This window comes from Arachis hypogaea, chromosome 19 (assembly GCF_003086295.3).
Source record: "Arachis hypogaea cultivar Tifrunner chromosome 19, arahy.Tifrunner.gnm2.J5K5, whole genome shotgun sequence".
Taxonomy (NCBI): Eukaryota; Viridiplantae; Streptophyta; class Magnoliopsida; order Fabales; family Fabaceae; genus Arachis; species Arachis hypogaea.
This window is the reverse complement of record NC_092054.1, coordinates 157,047,912-157,072,167: the sequence shown is the minus strand read 5'-3', so window position 1 is coordinate 157,072,167 and position 24,256 is coordinate 157,047,912. Positions and strand designations below refer to the sequence as shown.

The 24,256-nt window shown below is 32.4% G+C and overlaps 2 protein-coding genes across 7 annotated transcripts; both read left to right on the top strand.

The window, feature by feature from the left end:
• Positions 1-3,968: 3,968 nt before the first annotated feature.
• On the top strand, positions 3,969-5,781 carry LOC112775787 (zinc finger protein AZF1). The gene has a single exon (XM_025819632.3). The coding sequence runs from the start codon at positions 4,590-4,592 to the stop codon at positions 5,436-5,438; it is 849 nt and encodes a 282-aa protein (XP_025675417.1). The 5' UTR covers positions 3,969-4,589; the 3' UTR covers positions 5,439-5,781.
• A 7,856-nt stretch (positions 5,782-13,637) lies between these two features.
• Positions 13,638-19,205, top strand: LOC112776623 (phototropic-responsive NPH3 family protein NPY2). 6 transcript variants are annotated; one of them, XM_025820836.3, is made up of 6 exons: positions 14,095-14,674; positions 15,610-16,240; positions 16,351-16,491; positions 16,952-17,021; positions 17,111-18,286; positions 18,444-19,205. In XM_025820836.3, exons 3-6 carry the CDS (start codon positions 16,430-16,432, stop codon positions 19,014-19,016), a joined length of 1,881 nt encoding a protein of 626 aa, XP_025676621.1. In that variant the 5' UTR covers positions 14,095-14,674; positions 15,610-16,240; positions 16,351-16,429; the 3' UTR covers positions 19,017-19,205. The 6 variants fall into 6 exon arrangements, with proteins under 6 accessions (XP_025676617.1, XP_025676621.1, XP_072083712.1 ...); XM_072227613.1 differs by having other exon boundaries at positions 14,288-14,975; XM_025820832.3 differs by having other exon boundaries at positions 13,638-14,975; positions 15,610-16,491.
• Positions 19,206-24,256: the final 5,051 nt, after the last annotated feature.

The following is a 24,256-nucleotide window of genomic DNA, read 5'->3' as shown; positions in this document are numbered from 1 at the left end:
ATGCAAAGGCACATTTGATTATGCAATTCTTGAAATCATCATCCATCGATAATGACAATCAGGAACAATGATTATAATCTTGAAGCAATCATTCTTGATGTTTGATAAAAGACTTTTCAGTAAGTTTATACGCATCAAAATCAAATTCAGATAGCTCTTTGTTTGGTAGAAGATGTCCTAAAAATTTTGACTCCGAATTTTGAATAATGCAAGCTGCTTCTAAGTTATAAAATTATTTTTATGAAGCTTATTAGGGATGGAATAGAAGAAAAATTTTCGTGTTAAAGTTATAATGATTAAAAATGTAATAGCCATAATGAAAATAACAAAATCGAGATATTAAGATTCAGGCTCTTGATACTGCGTTAAAATAGTGAGAAGAATGAAAATGTTGTAGAATTATGAGTAAAAAAGAGAATAAACATAATAAAATTAAGGTTTAATTACTGTACTGGTCCTATAGTTTTACAAAATTTTTAATTAGGTCTTTATACTTTTCTTCTTTTAATTGAGTTCTTGCACCAATTTTTTTTTTAATTGAGTTCTTATACTTTTTTTTATTTAAGTCCTTATACCAATTTTTTTTTAGTTGGGTCTCTATAAAATTAAGTCAATTACTACTAAAGGGGATTTAATTGAAAAAAAAAGTTGGTGCAAGGACCCAATTAAAAAAAAAGTATAAAAACCTAATTAAAAATTTTACAAAATTATAGGGACCAACGGAATAATTAAACCTAAAATCAAATCAGAGAATTGTAATTATAATCTTAATTGTACAAAAGGGTATGATTATACTTGTATATACATTAGGGAGTGTAGGAAGCAGAGAGTAGAAAACTGTGTATAGAAACTTAAATAATAAATATGGAAGAGTTTTAAGTGTATCAAAAATACTGGTATTTCAATTATTTTAACCGTTGATTTAAATTATAAAAAATATATATAATATATATTAATTAAAATTAACCATTAAAACAATTGAAATACAAGTGTTTTGGCCAAATTAAAAATTTTTCAATAAGTATAACTGAAAACAGTTTTTAATAACAGAAAGTTACTGCTACTCTATTAAAGTATCTATCTACTGAATTGTTATAGTACATGTGAAAATTTTGAAGCAACTATTGGCTCTTGTTCCAAAGAGGAAAAGAAATAAACGGTTATTGTTGTCCAGAGATGAATTGGCAGAGCAAGAATTAGGTGTCATGTGACATGCCAATAATCCTGTTGGCTCCCACAGTTGTGTTCAGTTCGGTGGGGTTCGCCTTTTGGAACCCTCCACGTACAAAGATGCTTAGTGTTAAGAATAGATTAGTGGCTGGTGTTTCACGTACAAAACTAAATTATATTATAATCAATATTATGCCAACGCACTCCTCCTCCATCCACTCATCCACTCACTACCTACATGATATGTTCTTTCCTTATAGTTACGTATACCCTAAATCCATCACATCTATCTAATTATCGGTTATAAACAAATACAATCCTTTTTAATTTGTCAAGTCTATCTCCCCAAAACAATTAAAAGGAGATAGAGAATTTAATTAAGTTTAATTCAAAAAATATGAGACAGATAATTGGGATGCTGATTGGAGTATAATTCTCAGCTGAGTTGATGTATTTACTTGGGATTTAAAAAAATAGATTAGTAATATATTTTTTAGTTTTTTATATTAATTTATCATGTATTAGATATCAACTTTAGTTATCAATCAATCAAATCATTTAATGACTATTAGGTATCAACTTTACGTGAAGTCGAATGCACTTGAGTTTTTACCTTAAATTAATAGTATATTAAGAATTAAGTAAGGATTGAGTGTTGATCTGAAGTGAGGATAAGAGAACAGGTTGTAGAATAATAATGGTGTGAAAGAATGGAAATGATTGTGTTTGTCGGTTATCCATAACATGTGGGAAGTAGGCAGATCAGATGCGAAGTTGAGACTTCAACTGCTACGTGTCACCATTTGAAACTACTTCACTTTATGTGCCTTGCGTGTCGCCATTTCCAACGCCTTTCCTTCTTCTCCTCGTTGCTCTCTTCTTTTTTTTTTTGTATATTTCGTCGGTGAATCAATCAACCAACCAACCCCTCTCTCCCTAGTCCCTCCCACAAAATACCACACTCTTCTTTACTCTCTCTTATCCTTAACGCGTTACAATTGTTTTACCTGGATTATTAATTAATTCAAAATATCACATATATAATATATTCCACATAGTTCTAGAACTTATTGTATGTGTTGAATCAAAATGCACGGATATAACACCAATCATGGAAAGATACCTGATTGAATATATATGACGCAATATTTAGGTGTATATAAAATGCACGCATGCCACGCGCACGCACGCATCTACAGTTCCACACTTAGCTTCAATTTGCTCGATCAATATACTCTACTTTTCCAAATAGTTCCAGAACTTGGCTTACATTTCACATAAAATCTTAATTGGGATAATAAAGGACTATTTGATTATGACGTAATATTTATTATTGAAGTTGATCATAGAGTAATCATCACTTCACAATTACTTTTCTTTTGGAGTTTCCTGTGTGGTATTTTGGCATTTTTCAAACGCCAAGTTAACATTCTTAAGCATAACAAGGTAAATTGGTGAAAATTCAAGTGCAGTTTGATTAATTTGACTTAATTTTTATTTAACGATTTTCAGGTATTAACTTTAAGTGAAGTCAATTTTACCTGGATTTTTACTAAATAAATATCTTATTAAAGCATTTTTACCAAGTAAATATCTTACTAAAAAATTATCAGAATTTATTATTTTAAAAGAAAAAGTCTAGAGACTAATAATTTTAGTGTTTTGTGACTAATATTTAACTATAAAAAAAATAAGAAATTTCTTATCATTGAATGTAATCTCACACCATTAAAAATACTATTGATGGCCAATTGATGGTTACAAAATACAAAAGTTACTGACCTCTTAGCACTCTTCATTTTAAAATATTAATGATTAATTGATAATTAAAAATAATAAATTGAGATAATTTTTTATTATTTTTTGTATGTGTTGTGTGTTGGAAAAAGGGTATTGGGACAGGTGGCAAGTGTTGAAGGTGGGTGCAATGGTTAGCTGTATTATTGGGTGTATGCCAACCAACGAATCAACAACGATAACTGATCCATTGCACAGTGGAAGTAGTTGTTGAAGCCACGAAATCTAAAGTGAGAGAAAGAGTAAGTAATAGTGATGATGAGGAGTGTGACTCTCACGCATATCCTTACTCTGATCCAAGCCATGACGAATAATCAACACCCCCATTACCCTTTTATTTTTTCGCCACGAGGCGTCTACACTTTTTTCTTTTTCATTAACACGTCAATTTGGTCAAATACGTTGCCTTCTACGCTTCTTTACAATAATCCCTTTCCATTACTCTAACTTCTACGCCTACGCGTATGCCTACATACACTATACGCTTGGATCCATTTCATTATTCTTTTCTCCTTCTCGTTCATTAATTAATATTACTATTATAAAACTTCAAAATACATCAGTTAATCAAGTTGCTTAGCTTGCAACAAGTTGCAAATGATTGAACTGATTTAAATTCATTACTCACCACATTAATTTCACAAAAATGAATGAATGCTAGTACTTTTGTTTCAATAATTGTGTTTACTTTTCTTCCTTTTTCCCCTTTTTTTTAATTCCAATAATATTAGGTATAACCACTATAATTAGCGTTGAATGTGCAAATTGTGAGGAAGATGATGATAATAATAATACTGAATAATAGGATTATTCTTGCCAAAATGTCAGGATATTTTTCGTTGACATTTAAAAGACCGAGCTGGCATTATTAGTAACCATAATCAAGGAGTTAGAAATAAAGAAAACAAAACTATCTAGTAGCTAGTAGATTAATTAGCAATAATAAGTACTAATTAGAATTTAGAAGTCCACCAGAAATGGTAAAAAGAGAACATGAATAAAAATTTGACCTTTTCTTATCCAATTCGGGGATAGAAATTAGAAAATTGCAATTAATACGTAATACCATACACACTATGACCATAGAAAATCGTGTTTTACACGGAGAAAGAAAGAAAAGTGAATGAGATTAAGATTAGATGAGATAAGAGTAGGCAATTATTCACATTGACATTCCCACAATAAGAGTGAGCATGATGACCATAACCACCATTCACCGTGTGCGGGATTAATTAATGGCACGGCAACTGCACATTAATAAAATTAAATTAGAAAGAAAAAAAAAAAAAAGAAGAGGGTAGAAAGTGCAGGGAGAGTAGAGGGGCATCACGTAGCATAGTTTTGACTTTGAAAAAGTCATGGGGAGGTGTTTTCTTCATGAGTTTCTCTCTCTCTCTCTAATCTCTATATGTGTATATGCTTTAGTTGACCGACTTTTGCTTTTGGTATGATAGCAAGTCACCACTACTCAACACTCAAACACTCACCACCGAGTCACCAACTCATATTCCTATATAAACACCCCCGAGCACACTTTTTTCTCATCCAGTCAATACAACACACACTACTCTGTTCGTACTCTGTTTTTCTCTCTCTCTCTCTCTGTAGTTAATAAATTAAAGATGGCTTTGGAGGCTCTGAATTCTCCTACAGCTGCAGGAATCACTCCTTTCATTGCCAAGTTCCAAGATCAAGAAGAAGAAGAAGAAGAGCTTCATCAGCTGCGTGAGCCGTGGGCCAAGAGGAAGCGATCAAAACGACCGCGTTTCGAGAACCCTCCCACCGAAGAAGAGTACCTTGCTCTCTGCCTCATCATGTTAGCTCACAGCGGCAACAAGGTCACTGCCACTACTCTTAAGAACGAACAAACAGAGTCTTCATCTTCACAGCAACCACAAGAAGCCTCATCGTCGCCGTCGCCGTCGCCGCCGCCGCCTATCAAGCTTACTCACAGGTGCACCGTCTGTAACAAGGCCTTCCCTTCTTACCAAGCACTCGGCGGACACAAGGCCAGCCACCGCAAATCATCCAATTCTGAAAACAACACCACCGCCGCCGCCGCCGCCACAGTCAACAGCGAAAACGTGTCAGCCTCCGCCACCACGAACGGCGGGCCAAGGATGCACGAGTGTTCCATATGTCACAAGTCTTTCCCTACCGGTCAGGCTTTGGGTGGCCACAAGCGCTGCCACTACGAAGGTGGCAACAACAACCACAACAACAACAACAACAATAGCAGCGCCGTGGCATCTTCCGAGGGCGGCGGCGCCTCCTCCCAGAGCTTCCGTGGCTTTGACCTCAACCTGCCTGCTCCCCTGACCGAGTACTGGTCGCCGGCGGGGCTTGATGACGTCAGCGAAGCGAAGACAAAGAACAAGAAGAAGAAGGTTGAAGAGCAAGAAGTGGAAAGCCCTCTGCCGGTAGCCGCCGCGAAGAGGGCGCGTTTGTTTGAAGACGCTGATCAGAACTAAGCAGAAGGGATTCGGATTCTGCTTAATTGATTGAATTTGATTGTGAATATGAACGGACAGATATACATATACATGGATCGCACACAGATTCATTCAAATTCTTCAACTCACTAGTTTCCGGCCATGATTATTTTATTTGGTTTTTCGTTTTGTTTTCTATTTTTGGGATCGGATATGGATGAAGAATTCGAATTTTAGTTTCAGGGGATATGATTTAATTTGTTTCTACTGCACCAATGCATTGATGTTTCTCTGTACAGACAAAATTTCTTCATTGCTTTTTGGACTGTACCTTAGCCTCTTTCTCTCATCAATTCAATCTAACCATTTTTTTACCATTAAATCTATGTATTAATATTTAATATTTTAATATATATTTCATATAATATCCAATTTCTAGTGTACTTTTATTTCCTAGAGACAAACAAAATGGAGTTATTATTATGAAGGTTATTAGATTAACTAAAGGTCATTTAGTTTCTAATCAAAATGTTTTGGACACATAAACATCCACTGCATGCCGCGTGAACAACGCAGGGACAGCAGGGATGGACATATTCTTGTTTAAAAATTCACATTTTGACACCCTAAATGAACTGTACTGTCTCAATTATGAAATTAAATAACAGTACATATATAAAGGAGTTTTAGTATTTTAGCATATTTGAAATTAAAGCCTCGCTATCTATTTAGGTCTCACATAAATATTTTAGATGGAGATTTATTAGTTTAAAGTAAGGAGAAATTAAATTTTTAATAACAAGGTAAGGTTAAGGTACACTAATTATAATGAAAGGTCTAAAAACAAACAACAACAACTTGTTGAAGATATAATTAGTTGTGCAATGCAACATCGTCCATGTTATAAGGTAAGGTGGGTTGAACTGAAAACCTTCCCATGTGGTTCGTGGCTTTAATGCACATGTTATCATTATGCCGAATTCACAACTGCTTTAGTTTGTGGCTAATAAGGACACTTGTTATTGGGTTGGCAAATTAAATCTATCTACCCACTAATTAATTCCAACTCTTGGTACGTATCCACAGGTACTTTTTCACTACATGCTATACACATACACTTTACTAATTAATCAGATTATGTCTTAATTAATTAAACTCCAGTTTTACCCTATAGAAATCAGTAAATTGAGTTAAGTCCATGTGGCAAGACGTGTGGGGAATGCTTCAACGTGCGGTGCAGTGTACTAATAATGCATTCAAGGAAGCTACGTTAATTGAGTTGTGAGCAAAGCAACTAGTACATAATGTTATATAATTTTGAATGCCTAATTAGCGTTACGCGTTATGTGGCCATATTGCAAGCCTTTGTGACTTAGCTTGGAGGAGTCTGAATCAATAATCCTAAATATGCCGTGCGTGTCGTGTTGTCAAAGTCGGTTCCTCCAAATACGGTCTTCACTTCTTATACACATTTATTCCTTTATTTATTTATTTATTTATTTTATCTATTGCTAGCTCCACATACATACGCTATTCATCCTTCTTCAAATGACTTTGCAGCCCCATTATCATTGATTCGCTGTTCATATGCTTGAGTGCAAATAACCACTGCTTTATTTTGACATTCACCAATCATTGTTGTATTATAGTTTTTTAATTTCAGTATCTTCGGAACTTTAGCTTAATAACTAAGGGAAAAAAAGGAGACAATTATGAGAATTACTATTGTATGTTTAGAATATGATGAGTATTTCTTTTCTCTCTAATTTAACTATTACAAAGTTTTATAATATAATTATTGTTTCGTTTTATTTTCTAGATAAAATTGAAGACGAGGAAAGCATAATAAAAACTATAGGCTAGTTTATAAAGTATGTAGCCAATGTTTTTAAAAGGAAGAAAGTATGAATAAAAGCAAACTAAACGTGTATAATATTCTTTATTGGTCATATATATGGATATACATGAGAGTGTGCATGACGAGGCTTCAAAGATTGTTTTTGTTAACTATTTCGCTACGTTACGAACAGTATTTCTGCCAACTTCTATTAATTCTTATTTATAACTGTGTTTAATGGAAGTATCTTCATGGATATGCCTAATAAATTTTTTTTATTATTATATTTAATAGAAGTGTCTTTATAAATATATTTTTTGGATGAATTTTTTTATATATGTGTTTAAAATATAATAATTAATTATTATTGACAATAAGTTGACAAATAATATGTTGTACCCTATACTTTTCCTTTTGTTAAATACTGAAAATTAAATATAGTTTAGAACACACTGAAAAGAGAAAGGTGCAAAGGTTTCGGTAAGATGTGAACAATTAGGAATTTGTGTCCTTTGCGTATGGAAGGTGAATATATGCATTAAGGAAAGGAAAATGTTGCGTGCTTTTATCATTTCCCTCTTTAATTTTTTTTTTTGTTTTTTCCAAAAAGAAACAAAGCAGCTGCATGGGTCAAATAGTGAGCTCTTTCAACGTTTTCAATAGTACTAGCTTAGATATTAATTATTACTACCAACTTCCCAAGAAACAAACAAAAACTGAATATTGATGATGATAATAATTGATTAATCATGGTGTGTAGTAATCTCAATAGAGAGAACTCGCGTGGTAAATAACATATAAAATGCATGCGGATTTGAACAAGTTGAATAAAATAAAATACGTTGAAGTAAAAGACACGAGAAACGTGAAAGAAACAGCACTTTATTTTTCGCATTTGATCGTTTCTTGTATTATAATTGACATGAGATAATTGAAAAACCATTTATTTATAGGCACAGGACATTAAAATAGAAATATAAAGATATAAAATTATATTTGAAGGTGAAAATTTACTTACAAATCAACTTTACATGAAATTAATTTTGAATGGCTGATACAGGTTACCATTTAGTTTAAAAAAAATCAGTTTATTTTATACAAATGATTTATTTAAAAATATTGATTTGGATAGATCAAATTACCTTTAATTTTTTTTTTGCGTATTATTCCTAAATTCTTAAACGATGAATTTGATACGTTCTTTTTCGTCATTCTTTTTGACTAATCTTTCTCTAAATTTATATTTAACATTTATTTATTTAATTTTCGTTAAATATATGTATAATTGTATACAAATCGTTTGAAAAAGTAAAATTTAGTATTTAAAAAAAAAACAAAATTTACATTTTTTTTTGTCTGTATAAGAATGAAAAAAAAAAAAGAAAAATTAGGAATCGAGAAAGATAGAGAAAAAAATTAGAATTCACATGGAAAAAAAATTAAGTTTATGATACGAACAAAAAGTCATAAATAATATCATCTGTCGCTATTTTTTTTCGCCTCTGTTTCTATTTTCTTGAGGAGCTTTGATTTATTTTCACAAATTTTCAATCGTTAAATTTTTTCTCTAACACAGATTTTAAATTAAGTTGTAAAAATATATTTAATTATAAATTTATAATGTAAAAAGCTTATTCAAAGATATTAGTTCTAAAAAATTGAAAAAAACGAATTTCAAGAACATACCGAAGAAGAAGAGAGTAAAAGTAATTATTTGGTCTAATTTAAATTAATTTTTTAATTAAATTATTTGTATAAAATAAATTGATTTTTTTAAACCAAATAATAACACGTGTTAACCATCCAAAAACAACTTCATGTGAAGTCGACAATAAGTGAGTTTTTACCATATTTAAAAGATGAGATATAAACAAAAATATTATATTTAGAGATATTTAATTAATATATTTTATATCAATCATAACAAAAAAAATACAAAAATATTATCAAAAGACACAATTTTTTTATTAATTTTTATAATTATATTTTTATTACTATATATATTTTATATTTTTTAATAAAAAAATAAAAATAAATTAAACTTTAATAATTTATTTTAATTTATTATTAAATAAAATAAAAAATATGAATTTTTATATTTCTACATTCCCAGTATTTTATTTTTCTATTATCAGAAGCAAACACTATTATCCATCTCGAATTTATTTATGATGCCACCCCTTCCGTCATTTTCTCATCACCATAGTGCAATTTTTGTATAATTTTAATTTGTTTTCAAGTTTGTTGTCGTGTGTACTATGGTGGTATTTTTGACTAAATTGTAACATTATATTGTTGACTTTTGAATACTACTTTTAATCATCAACAAATAACTTCCAGGTACGTACGGTCAAGAGAAAAAACCAACGCACGAATTATATAAAATTCAGTTAGCAGCCCCTAGCTCCTTAATATTATATTAATTTAGTAATTAATGAATTAATCCAACAAGATAGATAATGGTTGATTTTTCGTGGAGGCTCTATGTATCAAGTGGATGAATGGATATATAGGCATAATTCCATTTGGCCTAATTGGTTTCAATTGGCAAAACCAAGTTAAACAGGGTGGTAATTAGGTCATCATATTAAGGCGATAATTAGAAAAGTTGAATTTGGTCCACGTCACAGTACACAGAGTTTAGGTAGCAATTAGCTAAGTTCGTTGTTATCTACCGCTTTGCTCAGTTGCCTTTTCTCTATTTAATAAAATATATTAGATGGGTTTATCACTGAGTAATCGTTTGATTTGGCATAATTTAGTAGGTTTTGCTTTCATGTGGAGTTAGGTGTTAATATGTTAGCATTAACACGTGGAATGGCAAATAACCTCAAATTTCATAATATGACAACAAGGTTGAAGGCGATGTTAATTCAACGATATATTAATTGTTACCTATTTTGCATGTTTTTCGCTAGGTAATATCCATGTTCACTAATACGTTAGGCACCAAATTTCTTTTAAACAAGTATATATTCACCTTCAAGTTTATCCACATGATCAGAGTAATTTAAAAGAACCAAACATAAAGAGTGTGACAATATCAAATTTGAGAGTAGCGATATCACTCACTATTTTTTAGAGCATAAAAGCATTGCCTTTAGGTAGGAACATTACACAAAGACATATTATGTGCAAGACAATTAATTTCGGAAAGGTTTGAATTTTGTCTTATGTATATAATAATTTATTAGTTAATACTAAATTTTTTAATAAAATTTAGATTTTGGGTTATACTACGTAATCAATGATTTTTTTGAATAACATGAACAATGGGTTCTTAAAATGACTCAATTCAAGTAAAACACACTACACTCTAAATTATTCACCTAAATCTTAATATTAAAATAATCATTCGCACACTTAGTAAATTAAACATCCGAATTGTTCACATTATTTAATATTTTGATTGTCTACTTATACTTTTTCTTATATTTTCATTGGATTCATCCTTACTTCTTGGATTGAGAATACTAAAAGAACAAAAAAAAAAAAAATAGTATGTGCAAGATTTCTGGTGGGTTTAATGCACATGGTGTTGGTGCTTTCTTTACTTTGGATCTGGGTCATAGTGGGCATGGTCCTTATTAAGTTTCTGTTTGTCCTAGTTATTATAAATGGGCCATTTGTTTTTGCTTTAATGGGCCTCTACAAGAAAGCCAATGTTATTATTGGCCTAAAAGTGATTTTTATTTAGACGGGCCCAAAGTTTCAAATAAAGCTAAACAAGTGAAGCTCAGTTCTACTAAAAATATCAAATGAAAGCTCACAATCATTGGTCACCCTAATAATAAAAAAAGAAAAAGAAAAGAAGAGAACAGAGGAAGCCTACAATAAGAATACAGGCAAAAAGAAAAAGTTAGGTTGGTGTATTGATGAATTTACTAAGCAAATTCATTAAGGTAGTGTTTGTTTTGAGGTACTAAGATAAAGATTAGGAGACTAAAACTCAGTATTATGTTTGTTGGTTTAGAGACTGGTACTAAAATTTTTGTCTCTTTTTCTAAAATTTCAGTATTTCAGTACCTTCAAAAAGTGAGGATATAGGAGACTAAAATTTTTAAAGATGAAGACTGAAACTTTAATAATATTTTATACCTAAAATACTTTCATTTCAATTAATTAATTCCAATTTTACTCTTTGTACAAATTAAATTAGAATTTTATTTTTATTTTAATTTCTGTCTCACACTTTGTACCAAACAGAATATTAAAATTTATTTTAATCTCTATCTCTTAATCTCTGTCTTCTCAGATTTTCTGTTCCTATCTCTCCACCAAATACTATCTAAAAAATTATTAAAAGTTCGAATATTAATTTGCGTATACAATAAGACGTTGATCTAAGCCGAAAACAAAGAAAAAAGAATACGCCTCTCCAATAAGCAAATTTGTTAATTTTAACCAAATCCTCTTCTTATATATCTATAGAAGTTGGTTATATAGTAGATAGTTAAAAGAGGGTGAGTTAGTTGCGTGTCTTTTGTATCCCGTATATTTTTTTTTGGTTTCCCACGGTATCCCCCAGCCCGACAGGCCAAGGACTAATCCGTCGCGGTACTGAGCTCCATTTAAGGGTTTGCCGCTGGCCAATGAGTTGCTGCATGCACAAGGCGGGATTCGAACCCCCGACACTTGCTTAAGCGGACTAGTGAACTAACCACTAGACCAACCCAACTTGGTTTTTTGTATCCCGTATATGATAGTAGAAAATTAAGATAAAGGAGTCACATGTTACCAATAAGGCAGCTTTTCATATATGCACTGAATCTACTGGGAAAAATAAAAGTTGTTGCCTTACCATCATCATTCATTTAAAAAAATATATCCAATTCTATACTATGTATATGGATGACTTTGGTTGGCTCTTTTATTTTCTCAGTTTTTCCATTGCACCTTAATAGCATCATATGCTTTTGTAGTACGAATATAGTTTGATTTTCTTATTTCTGTCATAAGCAGGAATCATGGAAATGATGCTAAAGCTATGCTTAATATAGTGCACCAACCATATCACGTTACACATTCAATTCACCCTGCGCCAACACGTTCCCCCTTATATTAAATAATTGAATAAAACACACACACACGTATTAAAAGAACAACGTCATATGAATCAGGTAACGCATGCTACCATGCAATGATGCTCACAAAAGTAGTCATGCCACATTATTGCATATTATGTGCAAAAGATATCATATCATATCATATATCCCCACTTTGGCGATTATAGCCATAATTAGAGTATTATTTCATGTCATAGGTTTGCATGATTACCCAGTTTCAAACAATCTCATTCTATCTCCATACAACTCCAAAAGTTATTCTTTTAATATAATATATCAACTCAAATATATTATTATTTTAGACATAGTATGCTAGCTTTATAATTGTATTATGCTAAGCTATATGATTAATTTTTTTACTGTACTGCAGTAGCAACAGGAGCAAAAAAAAAAGGAAAAAAAAAAAAAGGGAGATGAATTAAGTTATGACCGTACAAAAATTTCTCTATGTGGCTGGTTTGTACATGATGAGTTTGTGAATGGAAAAATTGTTTAAATTAGTCCAAGAAGGAAACAAGTAGTACCCTTTGGTAGCTAAGACACCAGGGTTTATGCACAAAATCTGCAGCATCAATACTGTTACAGGATTCTCACAATTCATTATGATTACAGTGTCCCCCCACCCCACTCAAATCTTTTTCTCACTATACACCATATCTTTGTAGACATAAATATACAGCAGATCATTGGTACACAAATTGACAACATAAATTTTGGAAAAAAATATATATGCTAGTAATCACTGCCCAGGTTTTTTCATCATTGTTTATCTTTTTTTGTAAAAAAAAAATTAACATTAATGTGTCAAAGGGTTTAAAAAATCCATGTTAGGGAATAGGGGGGGACCCTTTTTCCACAACTATGATAAGAGGGTTTATATTCTTTTGAGATATTAATTGTTAAAATTAGGCAATGTTTGGGAACTTTTTGGCACTGGGCGTGACCATTAGCCGTTGACTAATCCTTGTTGGGAATCTCACTAGTGTTGGAGCAATTTCTTTCACCCAAGTTAATTAAACTAATTATTATTATTAGTCATGACACTCCACCACTACCATCTTTGAATTTGAACCAGCTAGCACAATCTCAAAGTTGGAAGAATCAAGTACTAGTGAAGGAATATACTTAAAAAAATATTAGAAGGGTGGAATATTTAGTATTTGTGGTGTGATACAGTCAGCAGCATGTGTATAATTTAGTTTTAAGCATCTTCTCAAGGCTTTAGGAAAAACATGGAAGGAAAGAAGAGGGGACCTAAACATGTGCATGAGAGAGATAGAGTGTGTGTTATTGTTTAAAGAGAAAAATATAGCAGACTATAGCACTATTATAGGGATGTGTTCAAAATGGGGAATATGATATATTCTTGGGTGATTCCATAATACAATGTGCTTCTTTCATCTATCTGGTCTAAAGCATGAACTGATCCACTGTTATTTTATTTATTTATTTATTTAAGAAACTTTAGTAAAATATATTTTGTACCAAAAGGATTAGTGAATAAATATTGCCTATCAGTTCTCTTTTTAAGTTTAATATTTTGTTAATGTATTTGATTGATTTGACTTTTTGAACTATTTATTACTTCATTTATAAGCTATCATATCATTTGAGGATTAAAAATTTAAAATCCATTAAGGGATAGGTGGATTTTCAACTAGTCCTCCGCAGCAGCTTAGAGCCTGCATAATTAAATTATTAATTACATCTTAAATATGCATGTAACTTTGAGACTTATGTTCACATGACACAAATCATTAGCAACATGATCAAAATAAAGGTGAAATATCATAATTTAACAGTTAACAACTAATAAAGTTAGACACTCTATTCAATATCTCAGTCCATAGTAACCTTTACTAATAAAAATTTTGAAAAAGAAAACCACAAAATAATAGAAGACTTAACTTATATTGTTAATTTGAATATATTGATAATAATATAGCAGAGTGAAATATTAGAGGGAGAAGGAGAAGTAGAAAAGCAAGGGAGTGGTGCTTTTGTTGCCAACTGTCAAGTAATGAAAAGGAGAGAGTGAGAGTGATGATGAAAATGGTAGAAGAAGATTAGGACTGAATCAATGCTATGATATGAAGAAGATAACAGATGCCATTTAATGAGCTTTCATTAACTACTATTTACCATTACTCACTCTTCTCTCCCAACCCAAAAAGAAAGGCTGTAGTGTCAGTTTTGGCGTGCTTAACACTCACCAATGTCCTGAATGTGCTTGCTTTCCTTTCCTTTCCTTTCCCTTCCTTCTGAAATTGAATGTTCTGCTACTTACTTTCTTACCAAAAATTAATGAGCAAAATGCATTAGGAATGGTGTGGCAAACCAGCCAAAAAAGTGGTAACATTGAAGCTTGCAAGGTTCATGCAACATTTCTTATCACTTTGTCATTTTGTGCGTTTTCAGTGTGTGTGTGTGTGTATGTATGTGTACTTTGGAGTGTGGAACCAACAACAACAACATGAACAAACAAAACAACACCAGATTCTCTGATGGGTTGTGCTGGTTTTTCTTAAAGCTTTTGGCTTGCTTGTGATTGTGATCGTGTGTGTGTTTGTGTCTCGGTTTGTTTGTTCTTCTGACTTGACAAACACACATAACACTGTCATGCACAGCAACAGTGTTGTGTTCCTGTTCTACTGAAACTCCAAACTCTCTGCTGTAAGATCTTAGGGCCACTCTTCTTTTACCTTCCTTTCTTCCCTCTCTCTCACTTTACTGTTTCATCTCCACCTTCAGTGTTGTATATTATTTTATTGTTTTTTAACCTCTCTAGTTAGTGGTTACTTTAGCTCCAAATTTGGCAGATTTTCTTTATTTCTGTGTGCCTTTTTTTGTTGATAGTAAGTTGTAGTTGTATATATATATTTCCCTCAGTTTCAAAAACAAAAAAAAGGGTCTTGGTCTTGGGTTTTGTGGGGAACTACACGGAGAGTGAAGTTTGGTGCCTGTCCTTGTGATTTATTTGCCAGTTTGATTTAAGGCACATATTTCTTTCATGTGGGGTGGAGGGTTTGACACCACACACACCATAAAGTTATGATCTTGCTTTCATTATTTTACTTGATTTGTGTGATCCACATTCTGGTGGATTCCAATGGGTTTTTCCAGCTAGAATTTGTTTATGATTATATTCTTGCAAGTAGGAGTAGCTGCTGATGTTTGATTGTTACATTAATTAACACCATATTCTGTGATCTAGTTCATATATTCCATGCTTAACAATAAGATGCTTTCTGTCTACAGTTTTGGTGGTTTATTTCTTCTGATACCAAGATGCTGTTTTCGGTTGCAGGTTTTCAAACTTCAACGGTAAAAGAGAAAAAAGAAAAGAAAGAAAAGGAGTGGCTTAAAAAAATAAATCATTGTTGCAAGTATAAGAAGATAGGTAGATAGATAGATAGATATATACGTGTTGGATTTGGAACTTGTAGCTTTAGAGGCACTAGATGATGGTGTTGGTGTTGTGAATCTTGGAAGTGGCTTTAAAAAAAGGAAGAAAAGGGAACAGAGGAATCAGAAAGTGAAAAGGATAAAAGAAATTATGGGAAAGTGAGGTGGAGTCAGATTTGTGTGTGTGGTGTGTGTCTGATTTGAGAATTGTTTAGTGAGACTAGTCTGTTGGCTATGTCCCCTGAGCTGACTCGGTGCGCCCGGACTCCGTGGGCTTTGCCGGCGACCAAGGAAACAAACTCTTACTGCCTTCTCTTCCCATTTAAGAGAACCTTTACTTAAAAAATTGGACAATCCCCATCTTAGAACATTTTCTTATATATATAATTATATATCACTCTCTCTTTGATTCAGCTTCTGCCTTTGTTTGCTGTCAAGATTCGGTCACACTCCTTTGGTATTTAAGCTGTTCCTCCACATACCATTTCTTTATTACTCACTGAAAACCAAGAACCTTGGATGCATATCTCACTGTGAGTTGGCTGGGGTAGTAGACTCTTCTCTTTCCTTTTCTGGTAAATCTTCATACATAGAGAGGGATGTTTGGTGGACCTAACTGGAGCTTGTTGGACTTTGCATTCAGCTTTTGATTGGTGGAGAGTGGTCTTTTTCTTCTTTGAGTTGTCATCTTCAGAGAGGAAGCAGATCTTATATTGTTAAAGATGAAGTTCATGAAACTTGGTTCTAAGCCAGATACCTTTCAGACTGATGGGAACAATGTCAGGTCAGATTATTCTTGTCTTCGTTATACACATTCTTGTTTGCTTCTGTTTTGTGGCTATGATGTGAAGTACATTGTTTGATTGTAATGGTTTTGTTCTCTTTTCTCTATTTTAAAATGTATTATAAAGGCATGATTTCATTCTCCTCCCCATTCTCTCTGATTAGTCCTTGAAGGCCAATTTCTGTGATTGAGGGAATGTGTTGTGTTTGGTTGCTTCTGATTAGTTAAGTACACAGAAAAATAGTCTGATTATGCTTAGTTCCTGATTCATTGCTCTTGGAAATGGAAAATTCAATAAACTAAGCCTCTTCCCTTCATTCCAGATCCATATAAAATGTAGGAATGTGAATAGCCTGTATAAAATAAAATCTAAGTGGGAAAATTATGGTTTGATTAAAACATCTTAGTTTATTGTACTTTATTATTATCCACCTCTTAACAAGTTGCATTTCATGTCCAGGTATGTGGCCAGTGAGTTGGTATCAGATATCATTGTTAGTGTTGGGGATGTAAAGTTTTATTTACATAAGGTATGCATCAAACCAGTAAAATATATACATCAATGGATCTGTCTTTTGATATCATATGTTACTGATATTCCAAATATTCATCTATGTAGTTCCCTCTTCTATCAAAGAGTGCTCGCTTACAGAAGATGATCTCCCTCAGTAATGAAGAAAATGTAGATGATGTCCAAATTGGTGACATTCCGGGAGGCGCAAGTGCCTTCGAGATATGTGCTAAGTTCTGCTATGGGATGACTGTTACCCTGAATGCTTACAATGTAATAGCAACTCGGTGTGCAGCAGAGTACCTTGGAATGCATGAGACAATTGAGAAAGGAAACCTCATTTACAAGATTGATGTTTTCCTTAGCTCTAGCATTTTCCGTAGTTGGAAGGATTCGATCATACTTCTTCAGACTTCAAAGTCTATGCTACCATTGGCTGAGGACTTAAAGGTGGTGAGCCATTGCATTGAATCTATAGCCAACAAGGCATGTGTTGATGTATCAAAAGTTGACTGGTCTTACTCCTACAACCGGAGAAAGCTTCCGGAGGAAAATGGAATCGATTCAGATCCGAACGAAATCAGAACTCGGCTAGTACCAAAAGACTGGTGGGTTGAAGATCTATGTGAGCTTGAAGTTGATTTGTACAAGTCTGTAATTACAAGTATTAAAAGCAAGGGAGTTCAGCCTAATGAGGTAATTGGTGAAGCTTTGAAAGCTTATGCTTACAGAAGATTACCAAGTTTCACCAAGGGAATGATCCCCTGTGGAGACATATCAAAGCAACGGCTAATAGTCGAAACAATCCTATGGTTGTTACCTACTGAGAAAGGCAGCATCTCTTGTAGGTTCTTACTCAAGTTGTTAAAAGCTGCCATTTTCGTAGAGTTAGGAGATAAGGCTAAAGAAGAGCTTGTAAGGAGAATTGGGCAGCAACTGGAGGAGGCTTCTGTTAGTGATATTTTGATTCGAGCACCGGATAGAGAAACTACAATCTATGATGTCAGTATAGTCCAGAAAATTTTAAGAGAGTTCTTCATGAAAAATCACAACACTGAGATTGAATCAATAGGTGCTGGTGAGCTTGTGGGGATAAGAAATCCCGGGATTTTATCTGATGCTTCCAAGCTTATGGTTGCAAAACTCATAGATGGATACCTTGCCGAAGTTGCAAAGGATCCCAATTTACCTTTGTCAGATTTTGTTGATCTTGCTGATCTAGTGTCGAGCATCTCTCGTCCTACTCACGATGGCCTTTACAGGGCCATCGACACGTATCTTAAGGTAAAAGTTTTCGATTCAATTCGCCTATTACATTATAGTTTAGCTATAAAGTATGCATCTATACTAGTAGTTAACATTTAACACTATTTAAGAAAGTTGTTTGTGGAACTAACTAGTGCAATTTTGTTTATTTCAAACTTGCTTTATAATGCTACAGGAGCACCCTGGGATCAGCAAAGGTGACAAAAAGAGGATTTGCAAACTAATGGATTGCAGAAAACTGTCTGTTGATGCCTGCATGCATGCAGTGCAAAATGAGAGGCTACCATTGAGAGTTGTTGTGCAGGTACTTTACTTTGAGCAGGTAAGGAGTGCTGCATCATCCGGTACCAGCACGCCCGACATACCTAAAGGACACAAGGATTTGAGCAATGTATCTAATGCTAGCTCGAGGTCCGGGACAACCAATCCGGAAGACGAATTGGATGCTGTGGCCACAGCTGAGGAGCTGAAGGCCTTAAGAAGGGAACTTGCATCATTGAGGATGAGCAATGGTAATGGTGGTGGTGGTAATGAGAAAGATGTAGATATCAAACCAAACATGGACAAAGCTGTGATTGGAAAGATGAAAGGGTTGCTCAGGTCAAAGAAGTCATTCATAAAGAAATGGGCCAGCAAAGGAGGACAAGGTGAAAATAGTGGCTCTGATTCATCAGATAGTATTGGTTCTGCTAATCCAGAAGAAGTTAAATCCACTCCATCCAGAAATAGGAGGCATTCAGTTTCATGAAATTAAGTTTGGTTTATTTTCTTTGTTTTTGTTTGTTTCTTTTGCTTAGTTTCTTATGCCAAACAAACATGACCCCAACACTAAGGTACATATAGTTTAAAAATAGCAGAATTGTGTAGATTGGAAAATCATGTAACCATGACATCATTATCCTATCAAATTGAAAGTAGCTATATTATTTAATTACAATCAAGTTAGTTACCTTGTCTCATAAGAGCAGTTACTGAAAACTTATTAGTATCTCATGTGCTAATATTCTTGCCTAATGTCAGATTAAATTCTTATAATGTTGAGAATCAAGATTTAAGTGGGTGGGATGCTTGATACCACATGTGTTAACAATTTTGTGGAACTGCAAGCTTGTGCTGGATCCATTATTTTGAGCCATTAAGTCAAAACCACTTATTGATTTGCATATAATAATTTTTAACGGCTACTTGTAGATTCTTATATAAGATTCAAAGTTTTTTTTTTTTCTTTTTATTTGACAATAATGATAATCCGAAGTGAGACTTCCAACATTACAATATGGACAAAAAATAACAACTCAATTCAGCTGTTAGTGCTCTTAATAAATTGTAATTTAACTATGACCCCATTATTTGTTTTGCTTATCTATCATTACATCAAAATGATACAAAAGTTGCTCCCGTAAAATCCACACAAACATGCTTCAAAATGCTCGTCACAACCATTCTTAATTAATTAATTAATGAAGAATAAAATATCGTTTTTGTCCCCAATGTTTGGGATAAGTTTTAAACTTGTCCATAACGTTTCAATCGTACTATTTAAGTCCCTAACGTTTCAAAACTGACTCAATGTTGTCCTGCCATTAGGAATCCATTAACAGAATTGACGGCGGGACAAAATGGAGACAATTTTAAAACGTTAGGGACTTAAATAGGACGAAAACGTTTGGAACAAAAATGATACATAGAAATAAATTTTAATTTTATCCTTCAATAATATTAATTTTTTACTATACATAGTATTCAATTATTTTTTAAAATAAAAGTAATGTGATTAAGTATAATTTATTTAGATGTAATTGAAAAATAATTGAATACTATGTACAGTAAAAAATTAATATTATTGAAAAATAAAATAAAATTAAAATTTATTTTTATGTATCGTTTTTGTCCTTAACGTTTTCGTCCTATTTAAGTCTCTAATGTTTTAAAATCGTCTCAATTTTATCCCGCCGTTAATTCTGTTAACGGATCCCTAACCGCAGGATAACATTGAGTCAATTTTAAAATGTTAGGGACTTAAATAAAATGATTGAAATATTAAGGACAATTTTAGAATTTATACCAAACGTTAGGAATAAAAATGATATTTTCCTCATTAATTAATTAGTATAGTCATCCGGCACCAATTAATCGCATACAAAGCTTTCTAGTGATTACAATAATACTAACAAAATCAAGGTTAACACTTGTCCTTAGGCCAAGGCCACATAATTGTGCCGCGGCAGCAAGTAATAAAACTCTATATAAATATTTTATGAAAATAATAGAGATATCCAATAGTTACTATGCTTCAATAGCATCTAATTGTACCTTTCATCACACTTTGTTTATGTCCAAGGTTTGACTTTAATCTGGTTCATTGGAGCCACTAGAAAAATCTAGATTAAAATTTAATCGTTGATTACAAAGGAGTGGTGGCAGAAGTTTATCAAGACCGTAAGTTTGGTTATTTATATATTTTCATATCTTTTATAAAGATGTGATGAAATTGAAGTCATTTAAAAGAAAAAGGTCAAATTGATTGAAAGGTGCCTTCATAACAATTATGCATGTGTCTTCTTAATGCATTGAAGGGACACAGATTCTAATTAAGGTGTTTAATTTCCTCTCTAATCCGATTAGAATGCAAATTATAAAAGGGAAATGTTATGGGAGAATGATTTTATTGAACGATATAAATAATTATTAATTAAATAAAAATATACTACACTTTTAATTTAATCCATTAAATTTTAATATTAAAATAATTATCTATATACTAATAAAATGAACATCTGATATATCTATTATTTATATTATTTAATATTTTTATTGTTTCACTATATTTTTCCATTATAAAAAGGAGATGCAATTTTGGATAAAGATGCCAACTGCCACGTATCCAACTTGGTTCTGTAATTTCTATGCTCCACTATATATTCATGTCCAGATCATCAACTTGTCATTATCGCTTTTCTTTATTTGGATTCAGTTCACTCTATACTATAGGGAAATTTTGAAATGAAGGTAAATAATAAATAAAATATGCAATGGGGAATTATTTAGGATAAAAAAGAAAAATAAAAATAAAATGTAGTTTACGTTGATACAAACTGGGAATCCAAGTGGCGGAGAATTCCCAAAAATTGCGGAGAACCTGAGCAGAGCAGATATTATATGAGGACCCATTTCTTTGGAATCCTTCCTAGTTCCTTCTTAGCTGCACCCCTACAAACTAGAGTAATAAATAAAAAATTAAACATACATAATTTTTAATCCTTTTAGTTTCTATGATAATATAGTTATCTGATTGATGCAATAATACATAATTAAATATATAACGATGCTAACTGTAGATAAAAAATCAAATATAAAATTAGTTATATGTGTAGAATATAAATTAAATAATACAAAAATATTATTTATACATTAAATTAGTTACTAATGTATATTTATATTTTATTATGTATTTTATATTGATGGTTACGGATGTGTTTGGTAAATGGGTTGGAGAAGAGAGAAGTGCATTTGAATCTCGCTTCATTTATATGTTTGACAAATTTTTATCATCTAAACGCAGAAGTGATTTTACTTTTCAACCCACGTTTACTAGAAACTACAAATTCTTGCTTTTCCGTTCACCTTTTCACGTTAGATTGAAAAAAAAAATTTATGTACTAATTGTGTCCTTCATTATTCATATATTTGTTATTTGTTTTATAATGTTTTTTCTCTAATACTTTCCTATGCATATTATTATTTTTTGTTTATATAAATTTTTTAACTATTATTGTTATTTTTTTTGTATAGAATATTTTTTTTGCTTTGTATTATGATTCTATTAATTCTATTAGAGTAAAGAATAAAAAATACTAAAAATACTAAAAAAAATTAAAATTTATTTAAATATTTAAAATAAAATTATAAGATAATATAAAATAATTATTTAAATTTATGTCTCTTTTTTGTAATTTTATATCTAAAAATAATTTTAAATAATGTAATCCAAATAATATTTAATTTATTATAATCCATTTTAAATTAGAATTACCAAAATAATTTTACGATACCACAGTTTTAATCAAAATCAATTTTGCAAACTTAATTTTATATAAACCTTTGTTTACAAATCCTAATCCAAGCACACACCACCATGATGTAATATAACATTGAAACAGAAAATGAATATTTTAATCCGTTTATATAGTAAGGATGGGTAACAGAATGAGTGTAGTGGATTGGTGAGAAAAAAGAAAAGAGGATGAGCTGCAATGGATGCCGTGTGCTACGAAAAGGGTGCAGCGAAGAGTGCATGCTACGACATTGCCTGGTGTGGATACAGGACAATCCACCAGCACAGGGTTACGCCACCCTCTTCGTCGCCAAGTTCTTCGGCCGCGCCAACCTCATGTCTTTCCTTTCCTCCGTTCCCACCAACCACAGATCCGGTATTCATTTATTTTCTAGTTATATAGTTTAACTGATAACCGTTAAATAATTTGACATATTTTATTATTGGCAGCATTGTTTCAGTCACTTCTATATGAGGCAGTGGGTCGTACCATAAATCCGGTGAGTGGGGCGGTGGGGCTGCTCTCGACAGGCAACTGGCATCTCTGCCAGTCCGCGGTGGACAAGGTGCTGCGAGGGGGCGGCGCCGCCTTGATGGAAAGTAGTGATCATTTGAAAGAAGCAGAATCACAAGAGAGAATTGAAAAGGGTCAACCACCCAGCAACACAACAACTACTCATCATTGGCCTTCTCAAACGACTGAAACCAAGCTGCTTACGCTTTTCTTATGACCTTCAATTATTACTTCTCATCTTAAATGCCTTTTTAATTAACTTTTGCTACCAACTTATTACTAATCTATATATAACCAATAAATGAACTTATATTCATCATCAAGAATGTTATTTTCTTCAATCTTTGCTTCCCGACTACCGCATCCATATTGTTAGAAACAAGAGACTAAATTGGAGAAATGATTTGTGTGTATATTCAAGTTGTCTATTCAAATTGTCTAGAATGATACAATATAAAGGGTATTTATAGGTGCTAAAAGAATTCGTAATAATAAAGACGTAATCTCCTATAATAAATATTAAGGTATACTAATTGATCCTAATTATATTCTAACACATATTAGTCCATCCAATTTTATGTAAAAATATCTCTAGAATTAAAATTTCAGCGTTAAAATCTTATCTCCGTTTTTCTCCTAATATGAGATGACGTTCATTTCGCATTTAGTCGTAGCAAGTGGGAGATTTTTCCATGCATGGTTTAGTATGATCATGTCATGGGGCCAGCAACTCGTTCATACTAAGTAAAAGGATAAAAGCTTCTGGTTCTGTTTAAAAAGGGGGTCCATCATGGATAGAAAGAATTTCATTTGCTTTAATTTGCCGAGTGCTAAATTAAGATAACAATAATGCAAGAGATATGTAAATAAAATAGTTAAAGTGGTAGCAAATAATTCTAATGAACTTTATCCAAGTGAATCTTGAAGAATAATAGTTAAAAAATGGGACTTGTATATATTATCACACATCATATATGACATCTGCATCACTCACAATGTGTATGGTAGTGGCTTCTGCTTGTTGTGGTAAGGCAAAAATATAAGACTTGTATTGCATGTACAGAAATGTGAATGTGAATATCACTGCCCCTTCACTTCTTCCAAGAGTCATTTACTGAAATCAAATATTTGTATCAACTTTTTGTATTGATCTTTTTTTTTTCATATGGTGGCAGAGAGTGGGCCTCCATTCCCATTTTTGGTGTAGTGGGCTATGCTAAAAAAAAAACAAAAGAAAAAACATTTTAATGATAACAACATACAATTTAACCAAGTTAGGTTTGTCTAGAGTTAGCTCACTAGTCCGCTTAAGCAAATGTCGGGGATTCGAATCCCGCCTTGTGCATGTAGTAACCCATTAGCCAGCGACAAACCCTTAAATGGAGCTCAGTACCACAACGGATTAGTCCTTAGTCTATCG

Bases quoted from the DNA above. Each gene is read 5' to 3' on its own strand.
- LOC112775787 (XM_025819632.3), top strand. From the start codon at position 4,590: ATGGCTTTGGAGGCTCTGAATTCTCCTACAGCTGCAGGAATCACTCCT.
- LOC112776623 (XM_025820832.3), top strand. From the start codon at position 16,430: ATGAAGTTCATGAAACTTGGTTCTAAGCCAGATACCTTTCAGACTGAT. The intron at 17,022-17,110 runs GTATGCATCAAA...TCATCTATGTAG, and splicing joins TAAAGTTTTATTTACATAAG to TTCCCTCTTCTATCAAAGAG. The intron at 18,287-18,443 runs GTAAAAGTTTTC...ATAATGCTACAG, and splicing joins CCATCGACACGTATCTTAAG to GAGCACCCTGGGATCAGCAA.